This window comes from Dermacentor andersoni, chromosome 5 (genome assembly GCF_023375885.2).
Source record: "Dermacentor andersoni chromosome 5, qqDerAnde1_hic_scaffold, whole genome shotgun sequence".
Classification (NCBI taxonomy): Eukaryota; Metazoa; Arthropoda; class Arachnida; order Ixodida; family Ixodidae; genus Dermacentor; species Dermacentor andersoni.
In genome coordinates, this window is record NC_092818.1 from 76,370,249 (window position 1) to 76,395,213 (window position 24,965).

Below are 24,965 nucleotides of genomic sequence, written 5' to 3' on the forward strand. Positions count from 1 at the left end.
GATCTCAAATATAGGCGCTGGCGTATAGAGGGGCCTTATTCCTTGTCCGTTGCCCCAGATCGACTTCTCCCTAGAAGAGAGAGAGAATGAAGAGGAAAGGCAGGGAGGTTAACCAGATATGAGTCTCCGATTTGCTACCCTACACTGGGGATGGGGGATAGGGGTTAGAAAGATGACAGAGAGGAAAACGCTAAAAAAAGGAAAAAAAAACACGCACACATGGAGGCACACACACAAAAGGCGTTCCAGTTAAAGTCGTTCACACAGGCCGGTAGATCGCAAAAAGCGCAATAGCTCCCTAAGTGAACAAGATGGAGGGTATGTGGGCCCCACGACTTATCGTTATCCTTCCGTTCACGTCACGCCGTTATTACCGTGGGGCCTGACTCTCAGTAGACGAACAACGGCCACTGCAAACACAAAAGAAAGGAAAAAAAAAGAACAACGCTGTCTTGTTCGTGCTTTTTTCTTCTTGTGTGCATTTTTTTTTTTTCTTATTTGTAGGATGTTGGTCTTCGTTGGTTAACTAAATTAAAGTGTGTGGTGGTGGAGAGCCAAAACCACGATCTGATCATGTGGCACGCCGTGTAGTGGAGAACTCCGGAAAAATTTGGACCACCAAGGGCTCCTTGACGTGCACCAAAATCAAAGTGCACGGGTGTTTTCGCATTTCGCCCCCTCTCGAAATGCGGCCGCCGTGGTCTCTTCGTTGGTAGCACGGCCGGATGCATCGTTAGTGCCATTGAGCCGCGAAGCGTACCACTGCTAAGCGATATCAGTGCTCGCGTTCTGGCATGCGAAATACGAGCATATTTGGTATGTGGCAGCTTTTGTACGTATGCCCTTCAACAGTATTAAAGGTAACGCATAATTTGCTTTCAAGACAGCGTATGGGGGCTCAACACATTTCCCCAGCATGCAAGTATTCAAAAAGGTTAAATATCCAACGGGAAGCTACTTGTTCTAACTTCTATAGCAGATTCCAATCCTCCGTGCATCGCGAGTAACCGTTGCTTAAATATGAAGTCAGTGTTCATTCTCGTATTGCTCGCGGTTGTATGCATACCCGCATGCAGCTCAAAGTTCCTCTTGTCACGTTGATGCCTGCACGCAACTAACGGTGACACGCATCCATTTTTTTCTTCTTCTTTACTTTGCAGAGCGAAAGCGGGGCCGCCAGACGTACACGCGCTACCAGACTCTGGAGCTGGAGAAGGAGTTCCACTTCAATCGCTACCTGACCCGGCGGAGGAGGATAGAGATTGCGCACGCCCTGTGTCTCACCGAGCGCCAGATCAAAATCTGGTTCCAGAACCGGCGCATGAAGTGGAAGAAAGAGAACAAGGCCAAGCTGGAGGCCGGCCTCGCGTTGGGACACGGGCCGCCCGAGCTCACGCACCACCCGGACCACGGGCCGCAGTGAGCCGACGCGCGTCTTCATCGCCCCCCGTTAATTACCCGCCTTCTTTCTTTTTGTTTTACATGTTTTCTTTAATTTACTCGGTCCCACCAGCACCCACCACAAACAAGACTTGCGTTCCTCCCCAACCTAGTAGCTGGCCGCGCGCACAGAGCGAAATCATGCGGTGTTTTTTTTTACACACGCAGGCACACGCACGCGCGCGCACGCACGCACGTCTCCGGCGCTTACAACTTCTTGTACGAGTATATCGCACTTGCGGTGCCTGTAGCTGCCGCCGTATACTGTCTTCTCGCCATAACGTATAGCATATCTGAGCTGCAGGGCAACGAACTTGCTTTACCCGCGATTTGATGGGAATTTGATGGCACCCGGAGTTGCCCGAGGTTTCATCCCGAAGCGCGATTCCCAAACAGCTCCGCTTACCATGCAGCGCATCTCTGAGGACGCGGACGCGTCTTGAGATTTTGTTGTGCGCAACTCCTGCGCGGCAGGATCCTTGGGCGTTGTAGCACAGGTGTAGCAGCTAAAACGGGCCATTTTGTATCACAGCTGCCAAAAAAAAACATTATATGGGCTGGCTTGAAAGGTATCACGGCAACTCGTATCTGAGGTTACTTTTTATAGTTTCCTTTCTTTTGTTTTTGGAGTAGGGCAACAAGTCCACAGGAGTTTAGCCAACCATGAAAAGCTGGGGAGAAGGGTAGAGGTCTTCAGTTTCCCAGGGGAATATGCTTCACCGGGATGTCATCAGCTGACATGCACGCTTGAATGAACTATCACAAGGAAGCATGCACACCTTCTCTCGTTTGTGCACAAATGTTACAGATGACTTTCTCAAACTGAGGAACTAAGTTGTCACAGATCAGTTTGCTCGCTTGTGTCGTATAGGAGACCAGTGAGGCGAAATTTTTTGTCTGGTCATCTTTGTGGTCGTTGTTTTAAGCACAGTCGGTCAAGCGAAAGCTTATGCGGGAAAAGAGGCAGATTTTGATAACATTATGTGCTATAGACCACGCATACTTTGCTATTTTCGCTATCGAACACTATATGACGATGCTGTCAAGCATTACATTATACTTTATTTTTTGCTACTAAGAAACCGAATGCCACCGAATATTCACTTTCATGCATACTTTACCAGGAAAGAAACATGCCCCTTTGCCCTGTGGCAAGCCGTGAGATTATCGGTATACGTAGTGCCATATACGTAATCTTTTTTTTTTTTTTTTCTAAACGATACGCGAACCTTCCAGTTATACGTCTGAAGTACCAAATATTTCTAGAGTACTTTCGTTTATTATTCATACTTTGTACAAAGTAGCTCTATCAATAGGTATTTTGACTATGCCTCATATACGTAGCGCGTAGCGCATAATGATGTTTTATTTTTACGCACGTAGAAAGTATTTATTAAATATAGAATGTCTGATTACAGCAGCGTCTCTAGCCGTGAGTTGAGCTGGCTAATGCGATGTACCGTTTATACGTGTCAACTGTGACGTTCAAGATAAGTATACGTTTGTAACGGCGCTTCGATTCGTCCCGACAGTGGGAACGCCGCTTAGTGCAATATTTGTGGTGTTATTATTAACATTTTGGCATCTCACTGTTCAGTGGGCAAAATACTGCATTTCTTCAGCGGACGTTAGCTCCGCAACCCCCAACAGGGCGAAACTCAAAGGTGCTTTTCAGCCACTGTACACAGTCAAATATAGCACAATATATGTTCTCGGGAACTGTAGAGCCAAATTCTGAACGAACGAATGACGAACAAAGTCGTTTGCAGGTTCATTTTTCTCTGCCTGATTCAAAATTACTGCCTAGTTCAGAGGTAGGCGGCTGTGCGTAGTACGAATAAAGTTTGCAAGGTCTGATTAGCTCATGGCCAGGATAACCGAGACTACTTTAGATGGAGTTAGAGTGACAGCACTACCTGCGTAAACAGTTGCTATGTTTCGTTTTACCAGGCACAATAATAAATTGCCAAAGCAAGCACACACGAATGATGTGCCTTTGCTCTTCCACTTTTTTTTTTCATAACATTGCGCACCTGTATTCCGCTGTTGAGCGAAGCCAGAGTTCACGGCGCTTGATACCCCTTCATGTTGACCCCTCCCCCCACCCCCCAGTACTTTAACGGCACGTTTAAGTATACGATAGTCAAGGGACGGTGAGCTTAAAGCCACGCCACCGTGCAGCAAAGATGTTCTGTTATTCTATTTTTTTTTTCTTTGCGTTGCAACGGTTACAAGTAAGCAAAGAGAACAGGTTACAACAATGAACCGCCCACACCGCGAAAAAAAAATTTCCCCCTTGCGTTCACTGTGCGCTATCCTCTTTGCATTCTGTTCTGTCTACCTTTCCGCGAAACGTCCTACCCGCGTTTCGAGAACTCGTTAAGGAAACGCGCAAGCGAGTCTGCCCCTTTTACGCTGTGAATGCACGCAGTAGTGCACCAGGGGAGCTGGAACGGTCAGTTCTCGTCGGCGCGACCCCCCACCGCCACATCGGCACCCCCTGGGAAGGGCGCTTCGCGCATCCCGTAGCGGCGCTTGCGTAGGCGCACGCCTTTGTGTCCGAGAAGCCAGGCGGCGCCTTCTTCCCCCCACCCCTCTACTCCCCCACCGAGCGCACCGCTACAGTGGCCACCACGCAGCGCACCCCTTGCATGCACCCCTGTTGCGCAACCACAGCACAAAAATAAGAAAGAAAAACAGCGAGAACCACCGTAACCACCACGTAACATCGGCCCGGGTCTGGCCGGTCCCGTGAACAAAAGTGACACGACGCCGATGCGGGTAGGGTCGTCCGACGGCTGCCATTTCGCCTGGCTCAGCAGCTGCCTATCTTCGTCTTTCTTCTCTGCCTGTGTGTGTTCCTCGAGATTGTGCATACTGCAGGCACCGCGCACTGTACACAACGCGCAAGCCCGTAGCTTTCTTCACTGCTGGCGCCCGAAGAGGCGACGTGCGGGGAAGCGTTCCACCCTGCCTTCACCGTGAGCAGAAGAAGGGCGTCCGTATCATCTCGAGGCAGGATGGCTCGAACTTCGACACTGTTCTGCTCCTGGTACTGCTGAAGGATCTCCTTTCTGCTGCTTCGCTGTAGACGACAACGTATATTCGCATTGGCGATCCGCACTGGCAACTTCGACATGATACACATAGGCTCGACCGCCACCGTCTTCTTCACCGACGCGACATTTAAACGCGATCTGAGGCGCACGCCTGCATGGTTCTGGCGTAGCCCTTCTGCGTGCGGTGGACAGAGCCACCGGCAAGACGCTGCGGACTTTGGCCCCTTTCCCCTGTTGTGCGTTCCGCTGTCCTTCTCCGACGCGCAAACTCCTTCTTCTGGTCCAGAGTCACCGTGAGACGTGCGACATGGGAATATGATGGCAGAAAAAGAAATGCATAATCCAGCTGCAGCGCGGGCGTTAATAAAGCCCCATCAGCTCGGTCTCGAAGAGCTACTCAGTGCATGTGGCCACGGTCTTCAACGGCGCAAGTTGCCGGTTTGCCGAAGGCAAACTGCAGGAACTGGACGTTATCGTCAAAGCTGCCTAGGACTGCAGAATTTACACGTGACTGTATGCACCGGCTGGAAGCGAGTGCCGAACGTTCGTTCCAAAAAAGTGTGGAGTGCTTCGCGTTGCCTGGCATGTGACCATAGTACACTTATACGCATCCAGTGACTCGATCGTGTTCTGTGTGTGGTGTTTGTGTGTGTGTTTCGCACGCCGCTGGCCGCCGGACGTGCTCGTCGCCAAGGCGTCTCTTCGGTTCATTCTTGTCTGTCCGTGTGCCCCACTGTTTCGCGATTCGAGAGAGCGAGTGTGTTTGTGTCTGCGCGTGCGTGCCGACCACGCCGCCAGCGGAGAAGCAGTGCTCACAGTTTTTCTGCTCTCGTCTGCAAACGCGCGCACGTGTTATGTGTGTGAGTGTTTTGTTCTTGTGGAGTCGTGCAGCGTGCTGTGCGCGTGAAGACAAAAAGAAAGCAAGATGCGTGAAGCAGATTGTCGCGAAATGCATCATGTTTTGATTGATGTGACGCGTCGAATGCGCTGACTTCTCGCGCGCAAGCGTGTTATGCTATTTCACCCTCCTTTATTTTTCCTGGTGATGAAAGGGGACTGTTGACTGTAAAAGTAATGTCTATATGGTTGTGTCAATGAAATATGCCGTGACCCTTGATACTTATCCTTTTATTTCTTGAGCGTACTGCTGTATGTGTTTTTTTCCTCGACAGCAGCATAGTCGTAGGCTCGTCCTTGTCTGCTTGACCATGGCTTGACATTGCGGTCATTCATATTCATTCACCCTTGTATTTAATTTCAGACGCGGGTAAATACACTTGAAAATACTCACGCCGCTTTGATCATTCAACTCTTCAACTCGTGAGCGCAGAGTTAGCGATGAATGTGTGCCATGTGAAGAGACGTCACCTCTTTCAGGTTGCTAGTGTGCATTCATTTATGTTATTAATTATTTTTTTCAACCTGTGATTATATTTGTTATCGTGGCAGTACACCTTATTGTGCTTTGTACAATGCTGTCAATTCCTCGAGATTCAATTTCGCCGATCTGGAAGAATTAAAAAACAATGGCTCACCTTTATCTTCCTTCAGTTTGCAGGTTTGTCTTGCCCTGCGTTACTTCAATCTTCGTTCACGACAAGCAGACCATCATATGCACCTTCAACACGTGCTATTGCGACAGTAACCTGTTTTCCGTAACGAAGTACTTCCAGCTTGCATTGTACTCCTTTAAAGGCACGTTCGTGTAAAGCTGAACTGAAGCAAAAGGTCAACAAAACATTGTCCTAGTGCCATTATTCTTTTTGGCACATTCGCTTTGGCTCGCGACTTAGCAACAAGATTCCTTGAGGGATGAAATCCGCTTTCGGCGGATTTTGTGATGTGACCTTTATTGGGTGTCCGAAGAGTAACCGTGCAGTGAGAGAAAAAAGAATATATGTGGGTAATTGTGAATAACGCCGCAGTTTCAAGTGCGATATGATAGCGCAAGACTTGTACTTCGTTTGATAGCGTCTGTGTGGTACACTTAAAGCACTTGTGGTGTACAAGAACAATCCTCACACACTGCAGGAGCTACATACTGCTATTACCCATCGCCGTGCGCAGCTAACTCTAGCGACCCTCCATCGAGTGTTCAACAGTACGTAGTGTCGTGTGCAGACATGTCTTCAAGCCGGTGGCGGACATTTTCAGCATGTCCTGTAGGGAATCTGCACTGCCTTGCAGAGTCAAACTTTGTCCTTCGAATACTAACTTCAAGCTTGAAATTTCAGGCCCACAATTTCCACTGCGCAGTAACTTTCCGGGCACCCAGTATGTATGCGTTCTCGCCGGCTGAGAACTGCATCCGCACATTACTAATGGCTATCGTAAGAAGCCTGCTGAGTTTCCAGGAAAACCTCTGTGAGAGTGTTCCTTATATTTTCAGTGTTCTTCTAACAGTGGTACAATGCTGAACTGTGCATCCTCGTGCTTGTTGAAAAAATTGGGCGCTTTCTCTATGCTGTGTTCACAGGGTTGAAAGCAGAGGCCCGAATTTTAAGCATTCCGTTTGAGCATTGCTGAAACGCGCATTAAATGACTCATTAGATCGTTGCTTTTTTTTTCCTATTGAATCTCATGAAAAAAAAAGATGCATATTGTTGTTACAACCTTGTACATTGTAAACCGAGATTATTCGCAGCCATGTCGCTCAAGTAAAATTTGTGTACAGATCTCAAGCATACGCCTCCCTTGTCATCTCTTCCCTATTCGACACAACACCTTGTCAGCATACGTAACCAACAATGACGCACTTGTAATAGCACTCGTATTTTTGTGGCGCAAAAAGTTACAGAAACAAAACTTGTTTTGCTAGTCGCAGAAGTATAGATTGGTTTGTGCAGCTTAGAGCATGATTACATAATAATCTTACTTGGCTTATTATGGGAAATCAAACCGATTTTTCAAGATCATTTTTATACTCGCTAATATCCACATTTAGAAGGAAGTACACTATAAACGCAAATTTGCGGTTGTATTAAAACTAGTATGGTAAAGTCACTTGAATATGTCTGTTAGAGAAAGTAAAAGAAGGCTGGCACTGGGACACACAATGGGCTTAAAATTTATGGGGCCTTAAGTGCCAAAAACCACGATCTTATCACGAGGCACCCCGTAGTGGTGTACTTTGGATTAATTTTGACCACCTGGCGTTCTTTTGACGTGCATCTAAATCCAAGTACATGGGTGTTCGAAATGCGGCCGCACCTCTGCCGGGATTTGATCCCGCGACCTCGTGCTTAGCAGCGCAACACCAAAGCTACTAAGCAACCATGGCAGGTATAGTTTGCTTATTTCTCTTTACATTCTAGAGAATTTGCCATGGCAAGCTTTCGTGTGTACTATATTTTTTCACCAAGATCAGTTCCTTTATGTTTATAGTGATTAAATCTAGGATTATTGCGTGAATGTTACAATGTACGGCGTAGATAACTAATTCGAGTGTTTCTCTCCCAGTCTGCTTACAGAGGCGCATGCTGATATCAATTTGCTATTTAAAGCACGTGATTCAGACTATAGCACATGAATCATAGCGGAACAAAGCCATTTTTCACAGCTGCTAGATAACTGCTATCAGTGGTTGATATTTTTTTTCTTACAAGTCTGGGCAACATTGTGCTGCGTATTCGTTCACTCTGCTTGTAGAATTGGTAGTAAAATGACAAGAAACACCGGATTGGTATTAAAGAAACGATTACTTGTGATGTGGGTAATTCAGTGCGGTATCTGAATATGTAAGAAGTGACGTGCTATATCGAAGGTTTAGTTTCATTGATCATATTTATCTGCACTGTGTGTGCATAGCCGCTACAGCTATTCAAAGCAATTCAGTTGTTTCCTTTCAAATTTCTCGCTTTCTCTATCGTACCAAGCTAAAACAAGACAAGACAAAACATGTTAGGAAAAGAAAGTGCCCTCGTTCTTCGAATTTTCCGTCCGAAGTTTCCATTCCCCCGTGCACTGCTTCTTCGAAACTTTCACGAAAGAAACGGACGGTGGGCCCCCGGCCGGGCGCCCAAAACCGCTCCCGCCTCGGCGCTCTCGACCCGATTCCCGTGTTGTGACACATTATCCGGCGACGCTCCGCTTTTTCCCGACACGGCACCGCATCCCGCGAGGAAGAATCCGAAACGTCTGAGCGCTCGTCGTCCGCCTCCAAGGTCTCGTCGGCACCGAAAACATCCTGTTCTCGACGTTCGTCATCAGAGTGCAACTACGCGATCGCTAGGCGCACCGCAACGAGCAAGCGCCGGCGATCCCGCTCCGGCGCACGGCATCGAGACGGGGCCCGGCGACGGAGGCGTCGGGAAGCCGCCATGTTTGCGAAACACCGCCGCCGCTGCCGCCGGCGCCGAGCTCCGCTCCCGATCTTCGGCGATCGGCGAGCTCGCTGCGTCGCTGGACGAGGAAGATTGGGAAGTATCGCGAAACGGTGAGTCGTGAACGCCGATGCCTTGGAAGGTGACGCTGATGTCGTCGGACTCGTAGGTAGAGAACGCACGGTATAGCCATGATTGCGCCGGGGCAGCTGCGCATTATGTTTCTTGCGTGCGGAATGCTACGGATGAAGCGAGGCGCAACGTTAGAAAAAAAAAAAAAGAGCATTTGAAAGGCGGTGATGGTTTGTGTTTATACGTACTTTGTATTAACGCAGATTTGAAACTACATGGCATCCGCATTTTTTTCTCCTGTTTCGCTGCAGTATATGACTCACCCGACAGACAACTAAGTTTGCCTGTAAGCCACTGTTTGACATATAACGTGACAGCGATTACACATTTTTTGCTCTACGCGTCGATGTGGATGCGTGCCCGCGTTAGCAACGGTAACAGTAGAAGCGAGGCCGCAGTATACTATTGGGGAATGACGCTTGTATAAAATAGATAACAGAGAAAAAAGAATTCGCGAGAGACAGTAATTGTTCAGTACATCTGCGAACTTTTGGTCATAAACATTCAGAGCTTGATCAATGGACGATTACCATGCAGAACGAACTCAATATTTGTTTGTGAGACATTTCTTAGCAGCTACCCAATCACGTGACCTTTGCAGCTTACTGAGGGCCTCACGACAAGATCAGAACATATTATTTTCTCCGGTCTAATACATGGTCACTTTGTTGAACAGTGAAAATAAGTTTAGGTGCTATTGCCTGCCATGCACTAAATTTTTCTCGCAAGGGAAACAATTATGCACGCCCAGAGGATGTGTAGTAATTGTAAACAGAGTTATTTTTACTCCCGCTATGCGCTAAAGGCACTGTTTTAGTTACGCTTGCGTCGCTGATTTTTTTATTTTTTTTGTCTTTTGTGAACACCTTATTGGTGGAACTATTGAACGCCTTGTGTTTATTATAATTTCACTGCTTCGCGTGCAGGAAAAAAGACGCCTGCGTAGAGCAGCGCAGCCGTGCATGCAAAATATTTTCCTTCTCATTTTTTTTATTTTTTCTTAAAAGAAGATTAATCCGGACACACCAAGCGTGGTTTCTTGTCAAAACAAGTATTATGAGGTATGTAATAACGTAACAAATTATTCCTGTATTTTTTCGCCAAACTTTCACATGCAATCGCTGCTACTTATCAGCATATGTCACATGTTAGGCTGAAGCATGGAATGGCAGCGTGCTTGCGAATGCTGGGAATTGCGGCAGCAGCTCTTGTTCCTGCCTTAATTAGTGTTTTCTTTTACTTCCGAATTGGACATTCTCAATAATTCTTGACCATCTTATTAATTATTCTCATTCGCAATGGCTTGAAACATGCGTCTGCTAACAATGGTACAAGAGCTCTTGTTCAATAAAGTCATGGAATCACAAAATTGTCACGCATATATGTCGAGACATAATAGGCTTGTACATTGACAAATATATTTGTGTCTGCTAAATGGATACACTTGCAATGTTTACGTTGTGTAACTATCGTATAGGAACACTTCCCAATAAGCTTTATGCTACACAGTCGCAGATTGTTTACTTTTGATTGAGTGCCTTTGTCACACACTGAAGCGCTATGTAACTAAGCTACAATAAACGCTCGTATTTTAAGTTAATAGTTCTTAGCGCAAAGAAACGCAAGTCACGAGAGAAGGCACACATCACACAGCGATACTAACAACTGATGCTTTATTGCACTTGGTCACAGTATATATAGCACCGTACAATAAAGGACTGAAAGAGCGCGTAACTTCACCACAGCATCACAGACCGCCTAACAGCGTAACAAGCCACTGCTACCGGGTCAGGAACAGTATCTTCTTCTATGACGACGCGACAGATCTTCTTCTATGACGACGCACTCTTTCTTTCTGTTCATTTCATCAGAATGCCTGCAAATCACTCTAGTATTTTTAAACAAAGGTTTGCAGCCACACCGCAAGCACTGTGCAGCAAGATGACCGGTTGCTGCCAGTTTATCAACATTGTTCAAGTGTTCTCGTAAGCAATCATTGAGACATCTGCCAGTTTTTCCCAAATATTCTTGCCCGCATGGAAATGTAATGCAGTAAACTACGCCCTCCACACAAGGGACAATGAACTGTTCGCGATGATTTGTACCACAAGCATGACATTCGCCGCTTGGGGCGATTCAACATTCGTACAGAAAGAGGGCGTTTGCATATGGTCTTGACTCGCCCCAACTTCAAGTGACCTTTTTCTTGCACATTATGATAGGATTTTGTGCTCTCGCTCGGAAACAACAGCGGTTGCCACATCGACAATCTGCTCCGTTTTCCCCGAATGCCTAAAACCTTCCACCTTAACATGTGAAGATTCTGTTGACGGATACATTAGGTACTTACGCCTCACACTTCATGTTTTAAGCACCCTTATACATGTTGGTGTTATGATCCAAAAGGAAATAAGCCCCTTCATCCATACGCATCTGTACACTCGAAATTTGTTAAGAGGGGAACCACCAACCTGTGTTTTAAAAATGCACTTCTGAAATCCTGCCAGCATCTTGTGCAAAAAAAATTCCATAACCAGGTCTCGCGAGTCTGCGCAGCTGGCTACCCTTTGCAGTTGTTGATTGCGATGGCTGGCAGCATGTTAAGAAAAACGAAAACTAATAGTCCTGGTGCTGCCTTGCAGCCACGCAGAAGTAAAAATGTGGTCGTGGTGCCTTATCTACCTAAAGTCGGCCACAATATCAAGAAGATTGCAGGAAGAGTTGGAGTGAACGTTCTTTATTCTGCCCCACATAAACTTTCTAGCTTGTGTGCGAAAGTTAATAATCCCAAGCAGAAACGCAATGCTTGTGATACAAATAAACGCGAACAGTTTGTTGACCCATGTGTGGCAGGTGTAGTTTACTGCATTACATTGTCATGCGGGAAAGAATATTTGGGACAAACAACGATCGCTTACGAGAGCACTGAAACGATGTTGATAGACCGGCTGTAACCGGTCTTCTTGCTGCACACTGCATTCGCTGTGGCTGCAAACTTTTGTTTAAAAAGACTAGAGTGATGGACAGGCATTCTGATGAAATGAACAGAAACAAAGATTGCGTGTGCTGCCCATCTGCCGCGTTGTCAGAGAAGAAGATACTGTCCATGTCACGGTAGCGGTGGCTCGTTACGCTGTTAGGCGATCTGTGATGTTGTGGTGACGTTACACTCCCTTTCCGTATTTTATTGTGTAATGCTATATATGCTGTGACCCAGTGCAATAAATTGCATCAGTTGTTAGTATCGCTGTGTGATGTGTAGCTTCTCTCGTGTCGTGCATTTCTTTGCGCTAAAAACACTATTGACATGCAATACCAACTAGCCCACCAGTCTGTTTTGTTGAGCTCGTATTTTGTTCAACTTCGAACGCGCATGATTAACCGCGCTGTGCCCGTTTGTGTGCACGGTCGCTAATTGTATGGGTGAACCTTCAGAAAAAGAAAACGTAACGGTTCGTAACAGCATTGCATCCTGTGTGTCCATATCTTCTGCTAAGGCCTCTTGTAGATTATAATATTCGACGTTGCCTTCAATTCTTTTCGTTATTAGGTCGGAAGCTCTTACGTAAAATATTAAATTCGGGTACGAAGTGAGATGCACGTGGGAATGTGTGATAATGGTCTAGCCATATTCTTGGCGTCATTTTTTTAGAAGATTGACACTCTTTTCATCTAGACTGTTGTGTCGTCACAGAAGACCAAAAGTAACTACGACGCCCGTCTCGAGTATCGCGAGATGATGTGAAAATTCAGGTTGCAGCATCAAAATGGCCATCTCGTCATGTGCATCATCGCCTCGGTGTTAAGGCAAAGAAAATTAGTTTTACTTTAACAAATATGGAAGCATGATTGCTTGCTTTGTCTACGCACTCTGAACTGCTGTAACTTGGTATTTCTGGAATCTAACTGTAGTATTTAAACAAAAAGATGGCCTTTTCACATTCGTAACGTACTATTAGGCAGTAAGACCAGACTTGAAAATATATCATGTCCGTGAGCTGTGTTTGGGTCTCATGTAACATGCACGAAACCTTTAGGCAGCTGTTTTCTTGCGTACAACAATTAACTTTTGTGGATTTCTTCTTCATTGCCTTTTTAAAAGTGTTTGGAACTGGAATACGCATTCCCATGTGCTGGCTAATATAAAAAATAATTACTATTTTTCCTTCCATGTAAGGAACGTGACCAAGCGGTGATAGGGACTATAGTTGGTTTTACAGCATGCCAAAACGTCAACAAGGAACGTCACATTAACATTTGGACGTCTCGTCCTTGCACAGATGTTTCAACCCTAATAGTTTCCACTTAAGTAAAAATGCATGGTTATTGAAGTAAGGGTGATACAGATGCTCTGCAGATTAATTAAGATATACGAAAGTAGGTGACGCCTTGAAGATTACTATCAAAACACAATAATTTTGCAGCGACGCGATAAATCTGTTGAATAGGTTACTTTTTATTATCCAAACTATGTTCGTGACAATGCGTTCATTTGCATGAGCCAAGTCTTGGCGCCAACTCCCGCAGAAGTCGCGGCCTCCAGCTATAAATAAAGGTTATCATTTGTAACATCGGTAGCTGAATGTTCCATCTATCGCTCACGCTCAAGTTATAGTGAGCTTTGCTTACTCACGTATTCCCTGACATGCAGCGTGTTTCGTTCTTACAGCTGTACTGGCTGCAGACTACGATGATACCGCGAATAATGGCATATACGTTGTTTTGCGTTTTTTTCTGTTGTGATTTGCAGAGAGCATGAGGTCTACGTCGTGATGTGTATACGAATTTGCAACTTACATGACCAAATAAAAAAAAAAGAGCGAAGTTCTTACCTCCCCCCCTCGCCCTTTTAATTACTTCCCTGCTTATGTAGATTTTTTCTACTTGACTAACACGGTAAACGCAGGTTCATCGACTAGAAAGAACGAAAACCGAAGCAACATAACTAGCCATTTATTTGATTAATTGTATTCGCCATGAGTATATATACGTGCAGTTAGAAGACGGAAATAACAGAACAGCTGCAGTCATAAATGCAAAGCGTGGGGCTTCAAGGAGCTAGCATTAAGGGTTCTCTACTTTAACCTCAAACTGTACCGTTGGCAGAGTAATGAAAACACCGTAAGACGTTTCGCTGTATTTTTAACGAGGAATGGCTTATGCTTGGGTGCGGCCCACATTCATATGGGAGAGTATGGATGACGGCGGGTTGGTAGTCTTGGTGGAGGTTAGAAGACGGGAAGAACGCCTCCGTTTTTACATTATTATGCTATGCTATTGTGATACCGGCTAATTTCTATCCGATACGGCCGATGTTGAATTTCTAAACTATGTCTAAGACAAATCAAGTAGAGCACGATTAGCGCACAATATTGTCCTGTTCAGTTGGACGAATTCCTTTTTGTTTGACGTGTAACGCTTGCGAGTATTAACTACATTTTCATTGCCTGGCGCACAGTCGTACTAAATTATACTGTGAACAGGTTGCACATAATAAATTACGAATAGTGCTGGTTGTTTTAGTACGGTGAAAGAAAAAAAGAGCTTATCGGCAGTATGCAAACATAATTTAAGGTTGCGAATGTTCGCTTGTACAGCACGGCAACAAATATACCATCGCCCATACCAGCAGAAGCAACCAGCCACACGTTTTGTCGTAGAGAGGGTAAACGCTAACTCGAAATAGTACACATTTGAATAACTATTTCTGATCTTTGAGGCTTGGTTAGGGTATTTTACAGCAGCCCTTTTTCGCCAAATACATCGCAGTATAGCAACTTGTCGCCGATGAGCTGTGTGCGATTGACCTGTGCTGTGTAATGACAGTCCCGTTTCAATCGCCCGCAACGCTGCGCTCGCCGAAAGAGGAGTAGGCGGTTTCCCGCCGCAATATTGGCCACTTCACGCGAGCAATCGGCGACGGTGCGGGGAGGGCGTGATGGTGTTTATGCTACGCGCAGCAAGGGAAGCTCGGCGAATACTGGCCCGGCGACATTCAGGTCGCCGTAGAACACGCGACCTATGGACAAGCGCGCGAAAAGAGTCGTCGTCGGGGCCGTAAAAACGTCGCCTCCCCGCGTACATATACAACAGCCGCGCCTCAAGTTCAACGCCGGCGGTCGCGCAGGCTATCCCCTCCGCGTCGTAAAAGTTTAGGACGTCGTTGCGGCGTGACGTTAAGTGCCCTTGTTCAGCTCGATTCCTTTCCTCTCTCTCTCTCTCTCTCCTGGTCGGACGGTGCAGTATGCGCAACCGTTTACTGATGCCTTTCGGCAGCCTCGCGCATTCAGCGTCGGGGCAGTGTTGATAGGCTCGTGTGGGCTGCGATTTTATCGACGTGTGCTAGGATTTTCGTTTCTTCTTCTGCGCGGGGGGCGCTTTTGTGGAGACTTGTCGCAGGTGGCGATTGCTGGTGTTTGTGGGAGTGTCTATGAGAGTGAATGAATATCCCCGAGAGCGCGTGCCTCGCATAAGCCTCGCCACTTGCACTAAATTGTTGCCTCAGTCCCTCTTTGAAAACTGTATATAAGCAGATTTATCTATACTTTCTTTACCGCTAACTGAGCGCTGTACCCGCGGGTAGTCGTAAGGTATGTCGTGGCCTGGATTTAAAGAGCCTGTGAATAGGGTAACGGCGTAGTGTATTAGTGTCCGGATTAAACTGATCTTAATGACGACGCCCGTAGACCGCCAGTGAGGAGATTTGGTGCAGTGAGCGAAATGAAGCCATATCGCACAACAGAACGGTTGAGTCGGTCGCAGCTTTGGTCGACCTTTCCTTGCATTACGAACTGAAGAACCGTGCTCGAACCAAAGATAACCAAATGTAACGTAAATTACTTTTATTTCGGAAAAAAACCAGCAGGCAGTTGTAAAGCGGGGCATGCCAGAAACCGGGCAACCAGCTCTGATATGTCAAGGCATTCGGGACGGGATCCCCTCTATACTTGATAGAATGGAATGCTCATATCATGCCTTGAGACGACGTCCGTTTCAGCTACTTTCTTCATTTACATGCCTATCTCTTTTTAGTCAGATCAGGCAAGGTAGACGAGCGCTAGAACAAACTGATTTCGAAATTGCATCGCCGCGACGAAAAATATTGGCCAGCATGCGAGCTTTAAACAGTGTCCTTTTCCTTCACTGATTATGTCTTGATTTAACGTGACAACACTTTGTAAGCCTGTTCAGCGTCTGTTCATATATATGTCCATAGTTTCATTTATTTTTTTCGTGCTTATGGTAGCCGTGCATCTCATTGTTGACGATGGCCCAATCTGTTCTGAACAAAGCTCTTTCGATTCTGGTGAGTGTATGCGAGTCTATTCAGTTCATGACTGGTTTCATTTTGTTTCTACTTCGCAATCAATGCTCACCGCTTTGGTAGAATATGCGGAATAGCTGCACTAAGAACTACTCGATTGAAAGCAATATTTTGCATACTGCAGCCATCTTTTTATCCGATTTCAATACTGCAGCTTCATCCGGCAGGTTACAAGGATATCTTGTGCCAGACTAGGATCTTCCCACACTTGAGCTTCTACACGAACCCTGTGGGTTCGTTTAAGGCAAAATAAGTAAAGTAAGCCTACAATTATGAAAAAAAAGTAAGGATGCGCAGAGATTTGGTGCAAAACGGACTAGGTCGTACAGGCCACTCGACGTGTGTTTCCGTGAATGTATAGCCGCATTGGCAATGCTCGACATCCCTTTAGACTCTATAGCAAACGGAGTTATTTCGGGTTACTGTTTTCCTTCTCCCGTGTTATCACTTCATATCTCGCGCACCTCCTATCTCGATCCCGCCGCCGTTCGCGTCCCAACCAGAGGCATGCAGGACGATGGTCGAGATCGCGGGGAATATCTCGCTCGCACAGGCCTCTTATTCGCCGGCCGTCTCGAACCCTTATCGACGGCACATCGACAAGTCCATTCCTCCGCATATGATGCACCCTTAAGACAAAGCGAGAGAGAGAGAGAAAGAAAAAGTAAAGCAGGCGCAGACCGCGGAATGAAATATGGCTTTTGCGTCGTATAGGATCGATAAAGGCGCGGCGCGCCTCTTTTTGCGCGGGAGTCGCCGCCGACTTGTCCTCGGCAGTTGGCGCGTAAACACGTCGCTCGCGCGCTTATCTGGCGCTGCTCGCGTCGCGAAACTGGCTGCCGCGGCGGCGCAGAGACAAACGAACAGAATATCGAGCCATGGATGACCTACGACCGCCGAGCTCCGGAGCCACTTATCACTATGCCGCGCGCTCCTTTTCGACCGGCTCGCTGACTCGACCGTAGAAGCACCGCACGGCGGGAGCGCGATGTCTGCCTTCTTTTTTCAGTTTCGTGCGCCGCCGCAGTGAGTTCGGCTCCACCTCTGCCGAGCAGCTACAGCAGACGGCTTGCTCGACGTATCGCCATTCTTCTACCTGCCTCCTCGGCTAGGACGGCGAAGCTGTCGCGATGCCTGCTTCGCATTTCTGCAGCCGCGGGGCGGACGGATACAGCTGCGGCTTCGGCTGCTGCTGCTGCTCTTGGTTCTTCCTCGTCCGGTGTCCTCGGCCGTTTTTATACCTTTTTCTTCTTTCTAGCTGCCTTTCAGCGTATACTTTAAAGTCTCGCTAGAAAAATAAAGAAAATTAAGTGCTATGGAATGATGTATGACGCGGAGCCCGGCGAGGGCACCCGAAGAAACAAGGGGAAGCTAGGGGAGGGAGGAGGATACGCAATCCGGCGTGGCGCTCCGAGCGTGTTGTGAAGCTCCCTCTGCATGCGCCTCTCGCAATAATGTTCCCAAGAATGTGCGGCTCGCGCAACCGAACGGCATGCGGCCACTGTGGAGGCAAGCAGGCAAGGCGAGCGACCTGCTCTTATCCTCCGAGGAGACTGCGAACGCAGCTCCATGCTGCTGGTTTCCACGACGTGGGCCCCCACGTGTACATAAACGTATATACGTATAAATACAAACGCCCATACTACAGCGCGCGGCAGCGAAGCGTTTTCCTCCCTGCCTAGCCGCAGTGGTAAAGCGGTGCGCGGTGGTGGTGACGGTGGACCTCGGTTGTATACCTCTCGTCTCGCCTTCTCCCCGACGTGCCAAGCGTCCAGATATTATAAATGCCGATGTCAGGCCCCGCGTAATGGATGGCCGGGTCGCAGCCGCCGCATGTTCCGAGGCTCGCTTGTTTACTGCGCCGAGTCGCCGCGCACACAGGCAGGGGCGCGTGACACAACCGAGATTGCGTGCGCGCGTGTGAATTTGCTTGCGCCCCGCTGTGCCACGCCGACGGCGGCGCAGACGATGCTTTCACTGTATACGCCCTGCGAAGCGGCACGCTGTCGAGGCGAGGGCGATTCTCATTTCTCGGCCCTGCGGAGCGCCTGCTTTATATGTGCGGGTGTGTAACTTATACATACTCTATTTTTGGCCCCGTGTATACGTCGAGCGGAAAGTCCTTCCAGTTCCTATAACTGCGAGCGGCCTCCGTTTAATTGCTCGACGAACGCGCGCGAGCAGTCTTCGATGAAATTAATTACGGCCTTACGAAGGGGCCCTCGGAGGCAGGCGTGGCACCTCCCCAGTTTCCGCGATCCGTTTTGTTTGCCCTATGTCAGCCCTATGCTCCTTATAGGATGCATGGGCACATGTCAACGAGCGTCGGTCGTATCTATCATTTTCTTGAAGTGGTAGAGATTGTGGAAATTAATCGCGTGAAACTATACTTATACGGCTCAACAAAACTTCTACCGGCTTCACGCTCCTGCAAGACCTCCTCTTTGTTCCGAAGAAACTCTTTCGGAAGTTAAGCAGCGAACACTTTCTACAAATGCCACGATCTTGTAGACAGCTGTATTCGGTTTCTGCCGTATCGTGGCGCCGTTGATGCTATAACGTGTTCATTGACCGTAGCAAATTAACACCAAAAACGTGCGACATTATGGGATGAGACAAAGTCGGTGCGAGCGATTCGGTATGTTTATCATTATCTTTGTCACCATTACGACAGCCTGATCGCGTTCACCGAAAAACAAACCTGCAGAACGGCTGCTTGGGAGGCCGTGCGCGGATTTACGCAAAGTGCGGGTACCGGCGTATACGCTATTCTAATAATATTCTTTTTCTCGAAGTTGTAGATGTAATATCGGAGTTCGCTTACAGGTCGCGTGGACGGCGCAGTTTGGGCGCCGTGGAGAACAAATGAAACCCTCTGCGCAAGTATTTAGACAAACTCACGAGTCCTCCAAATCGACTCGAATAACTCGCTAACACGATCACAGTTCGTGTGAGGCGCGTTCATTGCTTCTTTTCCCCCTCCCACTTCACCGCAGGGCACTGCTGCTATAGCCCGAGCCCCTGCGTAAGGGGCGGTCGCCGTACCGCTTCTATTTCTTCGAGACACTTTAGTCCGCCTTGGTCGGGCACCCGAGTAGCGCGGAAAAAGTTGATGGCGCGACGCCCTTGCGGGAGCAGGGGAATAATGCAGTCCCCCACCCCTTACCGATTAATAGGAATTGCCTCGGCGACCGAATACAAAAAGGGGGAGAGCCCTTCGAAATTGGATGGCTCGAATGATCGGCACTGATTGTGGCTCTGCATTAGCTTGATTGCGTCGTCGTCGTCGTACGCGTTGTCCGCAGGGTCGGTGCATTCTCCGCCCTTCGGCTGCAGCGTTCGTGCTTGTGTGAGGGCCACACCGCATCGAGAGAGTGTGCGCGTCCCAGCGTGACTTATGCGATCGGACAAGCGCGCTCCGTTCCAATCCTACTTGGCTCGCCATTTATCTTTCTCCGCGAGTTGTGCTCGTCTCTGGTGAACTCGACTCTGAGAACAAGTATGCCACCGTCGCTTTATATATAGCTGCGTGGCTTGTGCTCTAATTTCCGATGTGAAGATATGATCTTGTGTGTAGGTTCGTCAGACGTGCCCAACAATGGGCGCGGGCATCCTAACATGACTAACCGTTACGGCTCGTGTTAATAGTAATAACAAACAAGCAGTTCAGGCGCCGTGTTTTTTAGGCCATGCTTTGCACAGAGACATAGAGAGCGAGGAAGAAAGGCGGAAAGGTTAACCAGATTGCACTTGGTCTGCTACCCTACGCAGGGGAGGGGAACGGAACGGTAAAAGGTGAAGGAAAACAGTAAGAAGGGATGCGTGCGCACGAGCAGCAGCGTTAATTAGCCACGCATTTAAAGGCGCCCGCATGCAGATCACAGTTGTCTTTAAGGAGTGCGCTAGGGCTCTCGTGGCTTTCTGTGCGGATCACCGGCTGAGTCCACGGTCCCAATACCTACTCTACCGTGAACGGTACGCAAATCCCGATGCATGTTTGTGTCGCTGTAAGCCCCAGAAAAAAAAAATTCTATATGAATTACAGGAACCCTCCCCCCCCTTTTTTTTTTATGGCTCACACGTGTAAATATAAGGTCAGTATATCCTCGATGCAGCCATGTGCAAGGGCCAATCTTCGTTTGGGTCTCGATCGCGCGAGAAGGAACTCCAAATCATGCGCCTAAAAACATTTGTTCCGACGGCCTTTTATCACATTTACGAGGTAAATTGAGCCTGCAGATGCTGAAAATGTAGAAGAACCCACCCACCATGTAACGTGCGCGACATTGCGGATTTTTTGCCTGCGTCACACCATTTGTTGTTCAAGGGAATGGTTGCGTAACGAATCGCCAGCAACGCGGAAGTGTCTTCACTGCGGGCGATCGAACAGTTTGGCGCTACGTGGTTTAGAGGGCATTCGCGATTTATGGGGGTCGAATGCTATAGTCCGCGCTTGGTCCCGAAGATTGCGGTTGCGCAACGACTCGTTGTTCTGCGCGGCAAGTATTTACCGCTCCGTCGCCACGCTGCCATGCTACAGCTGTTTACTCGTGCTTCGAAGAGACGCCCTTCAAAAAAAAAAAAAAAAAAACAACTTGCGCAACTTAGCGCCCTCCGTGTGAGGGTGAAGATCGTGCTCTGTGACTTCGAGATGAGAATTTTAAGGGCAACATTTCTTCGATTGCTATTTATGCGTCGTGGGCTCTTTTCGAGGCAATCGTGCAGGCCGGCCGTGTTTTTCTTTTCTTTTTTCCTGAGATGGAAGGGAAAGAAGATATTAATGGCGCATTTTGGATGGTGGTATTTTATGTAGGCTTCCATACATCATCCCCTTCCGCACTCCTACCTCACTACCTCTGTCTTTTTTCTTAATATTATTTATATTCCTCATTGCCCGTTAATCCTAAGGCTGGGCGCATGCGTTCGACAACGCGAGGTCTCCGTTATTAACACTATATACGTAAGGCATCTCAAGCATTGTTTTAGTTTCATGTGTTCTGATTATCCAATTATTCTCACCTCTGTCACACTCTCCAGGAATAGAAACCAAAGAATTAATCTATATATATGCACAGGACTTGGTGCAAGAATTATATTATGTGTAAATTTGCTGTTCCCTGATTATGGAGGTGGATCAAGTGAAGCTGCTCAAGGTGCAACTTTCTTTATCCTTTGGCGATCGGGCTATGTGCAACATGTGCAAATTTTGCCTGTAATTAACTCAAATGCTGCACGTTCTCTGTACATAGAAATGTACTGTTTTGCTGAGGGACGGTAACAAGCAGGCATTGCGCCTTGCTACTTGCTCTTAGTGTCGCTCATCATGCGACGCAGACGTCTTGTATTGCACCCGCTTACGTCACAGCGGTAAAGATGGTGTAGGGCTCCGAGACGCGAGCCGACAGATGTGTAACGCCAGAGAACCGGGAATCGTGTGTTGATCCAAAACGAAATTGCCAGTTTTAGAAGTCTCAGCTTCAGTGCATAAGGAAGGAAGGAAGGAAAAAGAGGAGAAGGAAAGGCAGGGAGGTGAACCAGTCTAGCTTAACCGGTTTGCTACCCTACACAATGTTTACGCTGCCGTAGCGGCTAGAGGCACTTGAACACCGTATCCGTAATGTTCGAAGCAACTTTAATGCCGTAATAGAGAGGGACACATAGCTCCCTTTCTGTCATCAGCTTAGTTTTCCGGTACGCTAAAACACCATAATGCGATGTCTTTGATTCTGTTTATTAGGAAACAGTTTACTATAAAAAGTTGGTCCTTATAAGAACTTTCAGCAGTCGCTGGCTGTAGTGTGAAACGACAACAGTTTACTATAAAAAGTTCGTCCTTATAAGAACTTTCTGCCGTCGCTGCAGTTGTTGCGTGAAACGACATTACACTTTCTTGCTGAAAGAAGTATCTATATATATATATATATATATATATAAATATATATATATATATATATATATATATATATATATATATATATATATATATATATATATATATATATATATATATATATATATATATATATATATATATGTATATACCAAGCGTCGCATAATTGCTTCGACAAGCGTGCGCACTTTGTACATCCGTTCGAACTACGAGTTAAACCTACCGTCATTGGTTCCGTGCTCCTGTGTCACCGTTTATTTATTATTTTTGTTTCCGGCCGGGCTGGCTTCTCATTAAGACAACTTCCTGGGAGGTAAAAGCGTGAATAATGAATGCACATACTCTCCGTTTCCACTTCCTCCGCCCACCCCCCTTCGCCGCTTTTCTTGTGTCTTCATTCGCCGTGTTTCATCAGTGTCCGGGGCAATCACCAGATACGTGTAAACTGCCAAGTGGTACGAAGAAACAAGCAGAAAAATGGCAGGTCAGGAAAGGTTACGCGACTTGCGATTCCTTTACTTCTAAGCTTCGGGCCCCTTTCCATCGACCACCTCTGGCATCGGTGCCACTGAGCAGCGTAGGGAACGAATAGGTCGGGAGTTTAAGCAGCGAAGAAACATGCTATAGCTCGAGCGAGTACTGTGCCGAAGAAAAAACTCGGCTCAATACTTTCTTCGCTCACGCATCGGCCGGGGCCGCGTTCGCCATTACGGAGTCCCGGCTCACCGGCTGCTCCAGAGCGCATGCGCGACGCTCCGCGTGATGCGGGATTCTAGGCGAGGGGGGGCGCTTCTTATCGACCAATCAGGACCGGCAGCGCTCCACGTACTCCCCGCCACCACCGTCCGCTCTCGCCCCGACGGCATCGCTGAATAGCGAGCAGGCGGCTGCTGCAGCGGCATGCGCGGAGCCCCCCCTCTCCTTCTTCTTTTCGTCTCTCTCTCACCTTCGCCTAGCTCCCTTTGCAGCGCACTCTCTCTCTCTTTCCGGAGCAGCGGGGTCTTCTTTTCTTGAGACTTGTTCGCGCCTTCTGAGGCAGCAGCCGGGTCTTGGAGCCTGCTCACCTTTCTTCTTCCCCGCTCCTTCTTACATTCACGGCTGCCACACCCGTAGCAGGCCCACTCCCCTCCTCCAGTCCTTCCTGAGCCAACACTCGCCCCCCCCCCTCTTCGCCCCCTCTTCTACTTTCTCGGTGCCCGCTCTCCCGGCTCCCCCGTACGCCTACATTTATATATGTATCCCTGGAGAAAGGTGGCCGCTGCCATGCTCGAAGTCTTCTTCTTATAATCAGCCTTATCAAGATTAATCTGAGACCTCCATAAATTACCGTTTGCGGTGTCACTCGAGGAAAGTTTGCGCCACCACCACCGCCAAGCGTGGCCGGAAGGTGTGTGTGTCTGTGTGCGTGTGCGCGCGAAAAGGGGGGAGGGGGGAAGGGGGACGCCGCTCCGGGTTCCGAACCCGGCGTGCAACGCGTTCGCCGAGGAGCTTACCTGGGTCCCCGTGTTTGTCTCATTAGGAATGGAGAACGCCCGAGAGTTCCAGGGCCTCACGTTGTGTACCTGCCCGCGTTACTTATTTAGCTCCTTGCTTATTCACCCAGGTAGGCTTGTTGGCACTGGTACAGTAGCCTGCCTACGTGCCTTCATTGATGTACTTTCTTTTGTTGATAATATTATTTTCTTTTAGCCCTGTTAGCTGTGCCTTGCGGGAGGCAAATATACGGCGAACCTTGTATAGCCTCACGCTCACCGTGCTATGGAATGCCTTCGTTTTACTTGGCGTTCACAACGGGCTCACAGGCTCATTTGGAGATCCCGTGTGCTTTAATAATCTAGTGATTCTTAATCATGGAATGCCAGGATACTTTCCGTCCGCAATCTCCGACTTTCATTCCAGAAAGTGTAAAACCCATGTTTTCGGTCTGTTTTCGTTGAGCAGGAGCCTTCCTATGAAACCCTCCTTTCAGTGGGACAAACTTGCTTTTCCGTTCGTGGTCATTACTGTGATTAAAGATGTCGTTTCATTCTTTTTAAAGCTTTGATTCCCAGCTGCCTACATAAGCACTCTCTTAGACTCCTATAGTGGCTTGGAGAACGCATGGCGCACGGTCGTGGGAGCTGTCCTTTCACGCTTAAACAACGTGTGTCAGCGCGATTCCTTCATAATATTGGGCTCCTGTTTCGACAAAACTACACAGTCAGTATGACCACAGTCATAGGTTAGCTCAAATGCGACACGTAATGTCGTGGTCGCTTTTTCTGCGATTTCGTAACTTCTCACTGCGATTCCCCGATAATTAATCACAGCGTGTGCATTTCCTCGAAGGCAGAAACTGAATTTCGTGTCAAGTATTTCCGAAGTCACACGAACGCCTTCTTTAACGAATTCTCGCTTGATGAAACTATGCAAAAGAAAGAAAAAAGCGAAAGAAAGAAAGAAAGCGGTAGAAGAAAAGAAACATTTGCGCTACTGTTGAGTTCTCGTTTACCGTAATGCATATCTACCTCCCTGACTTTCCCTTTTCCTCTCTCTCTCTCTACAATCTTTACACCAGCGCTTCTGAGCTGACCCCGCCACGGGCACCCACGGGCCCTAGAGTTGTGCTGCTGAGTATACGAGGTCGCGGGTTCGGTTCTCGCGCCCGACGATCAGATTACGATGAGAGCGGAACGCCAAACCGCCAGTGTACTGAGATTTTGACGTGTGCTAAAGAACCCCATTGAAGTCTGAATGACCCAAAGTGCCTCGCCACGTTATTTGTCATGTTAGAGATGTGAATCTGTCGCCGTTGAATC

The 24,965-nt window shown here is 47.8% G+C and overlaps 2 protein-coding genes across 5 annotated transcripts in view; both read left to right on the forward strand.

Moving 5' to 3' along the window:
* Positions 1-7,180, forward strand: part of LOC126530794 (uncharacterized) — a 282,495-nt gene extending 275,315 nt beyond the window's left edge. For all 4 annotated transcript variants that reach the window (XM_050178078.2, XM_055070811.2, XM_050178079.2 and 1 more), the window contains one exon: positions 1,161-7,180. In XM_050178078.2, coding sequence (XP_050034035.1) covers positions 1,161-1,423 — 263 coding nt within the window. In that variant the 3' untranslated portion in view covers positions 1,424-7,180. The remainder of the gene's footprint in view (positions 1-1,160) is intronic.
* LOC126530796 (uncharacterized) overlaps positions 3,526-24,965 on the forward strand; it is a 581,130-nt gene continuing 559,690 nt past the window's right edge. Inside the window, exons 1-3 of the mRNA XM_055070478.1 lie at positions 3,526-3,593; positions 4,324-4,492; positions 8,731-8,934. Of these exons, the coding sequence (XP_054926453.1) occupies positions 3,526-3,593; positions 4,324-4,492; positions 8,731-8,934 (441 nt within the window). The remainder of the gene's footprint in view (positions 3,594-4,323; positions 4,493-8,730; positions 8,935-24,965) is intronic.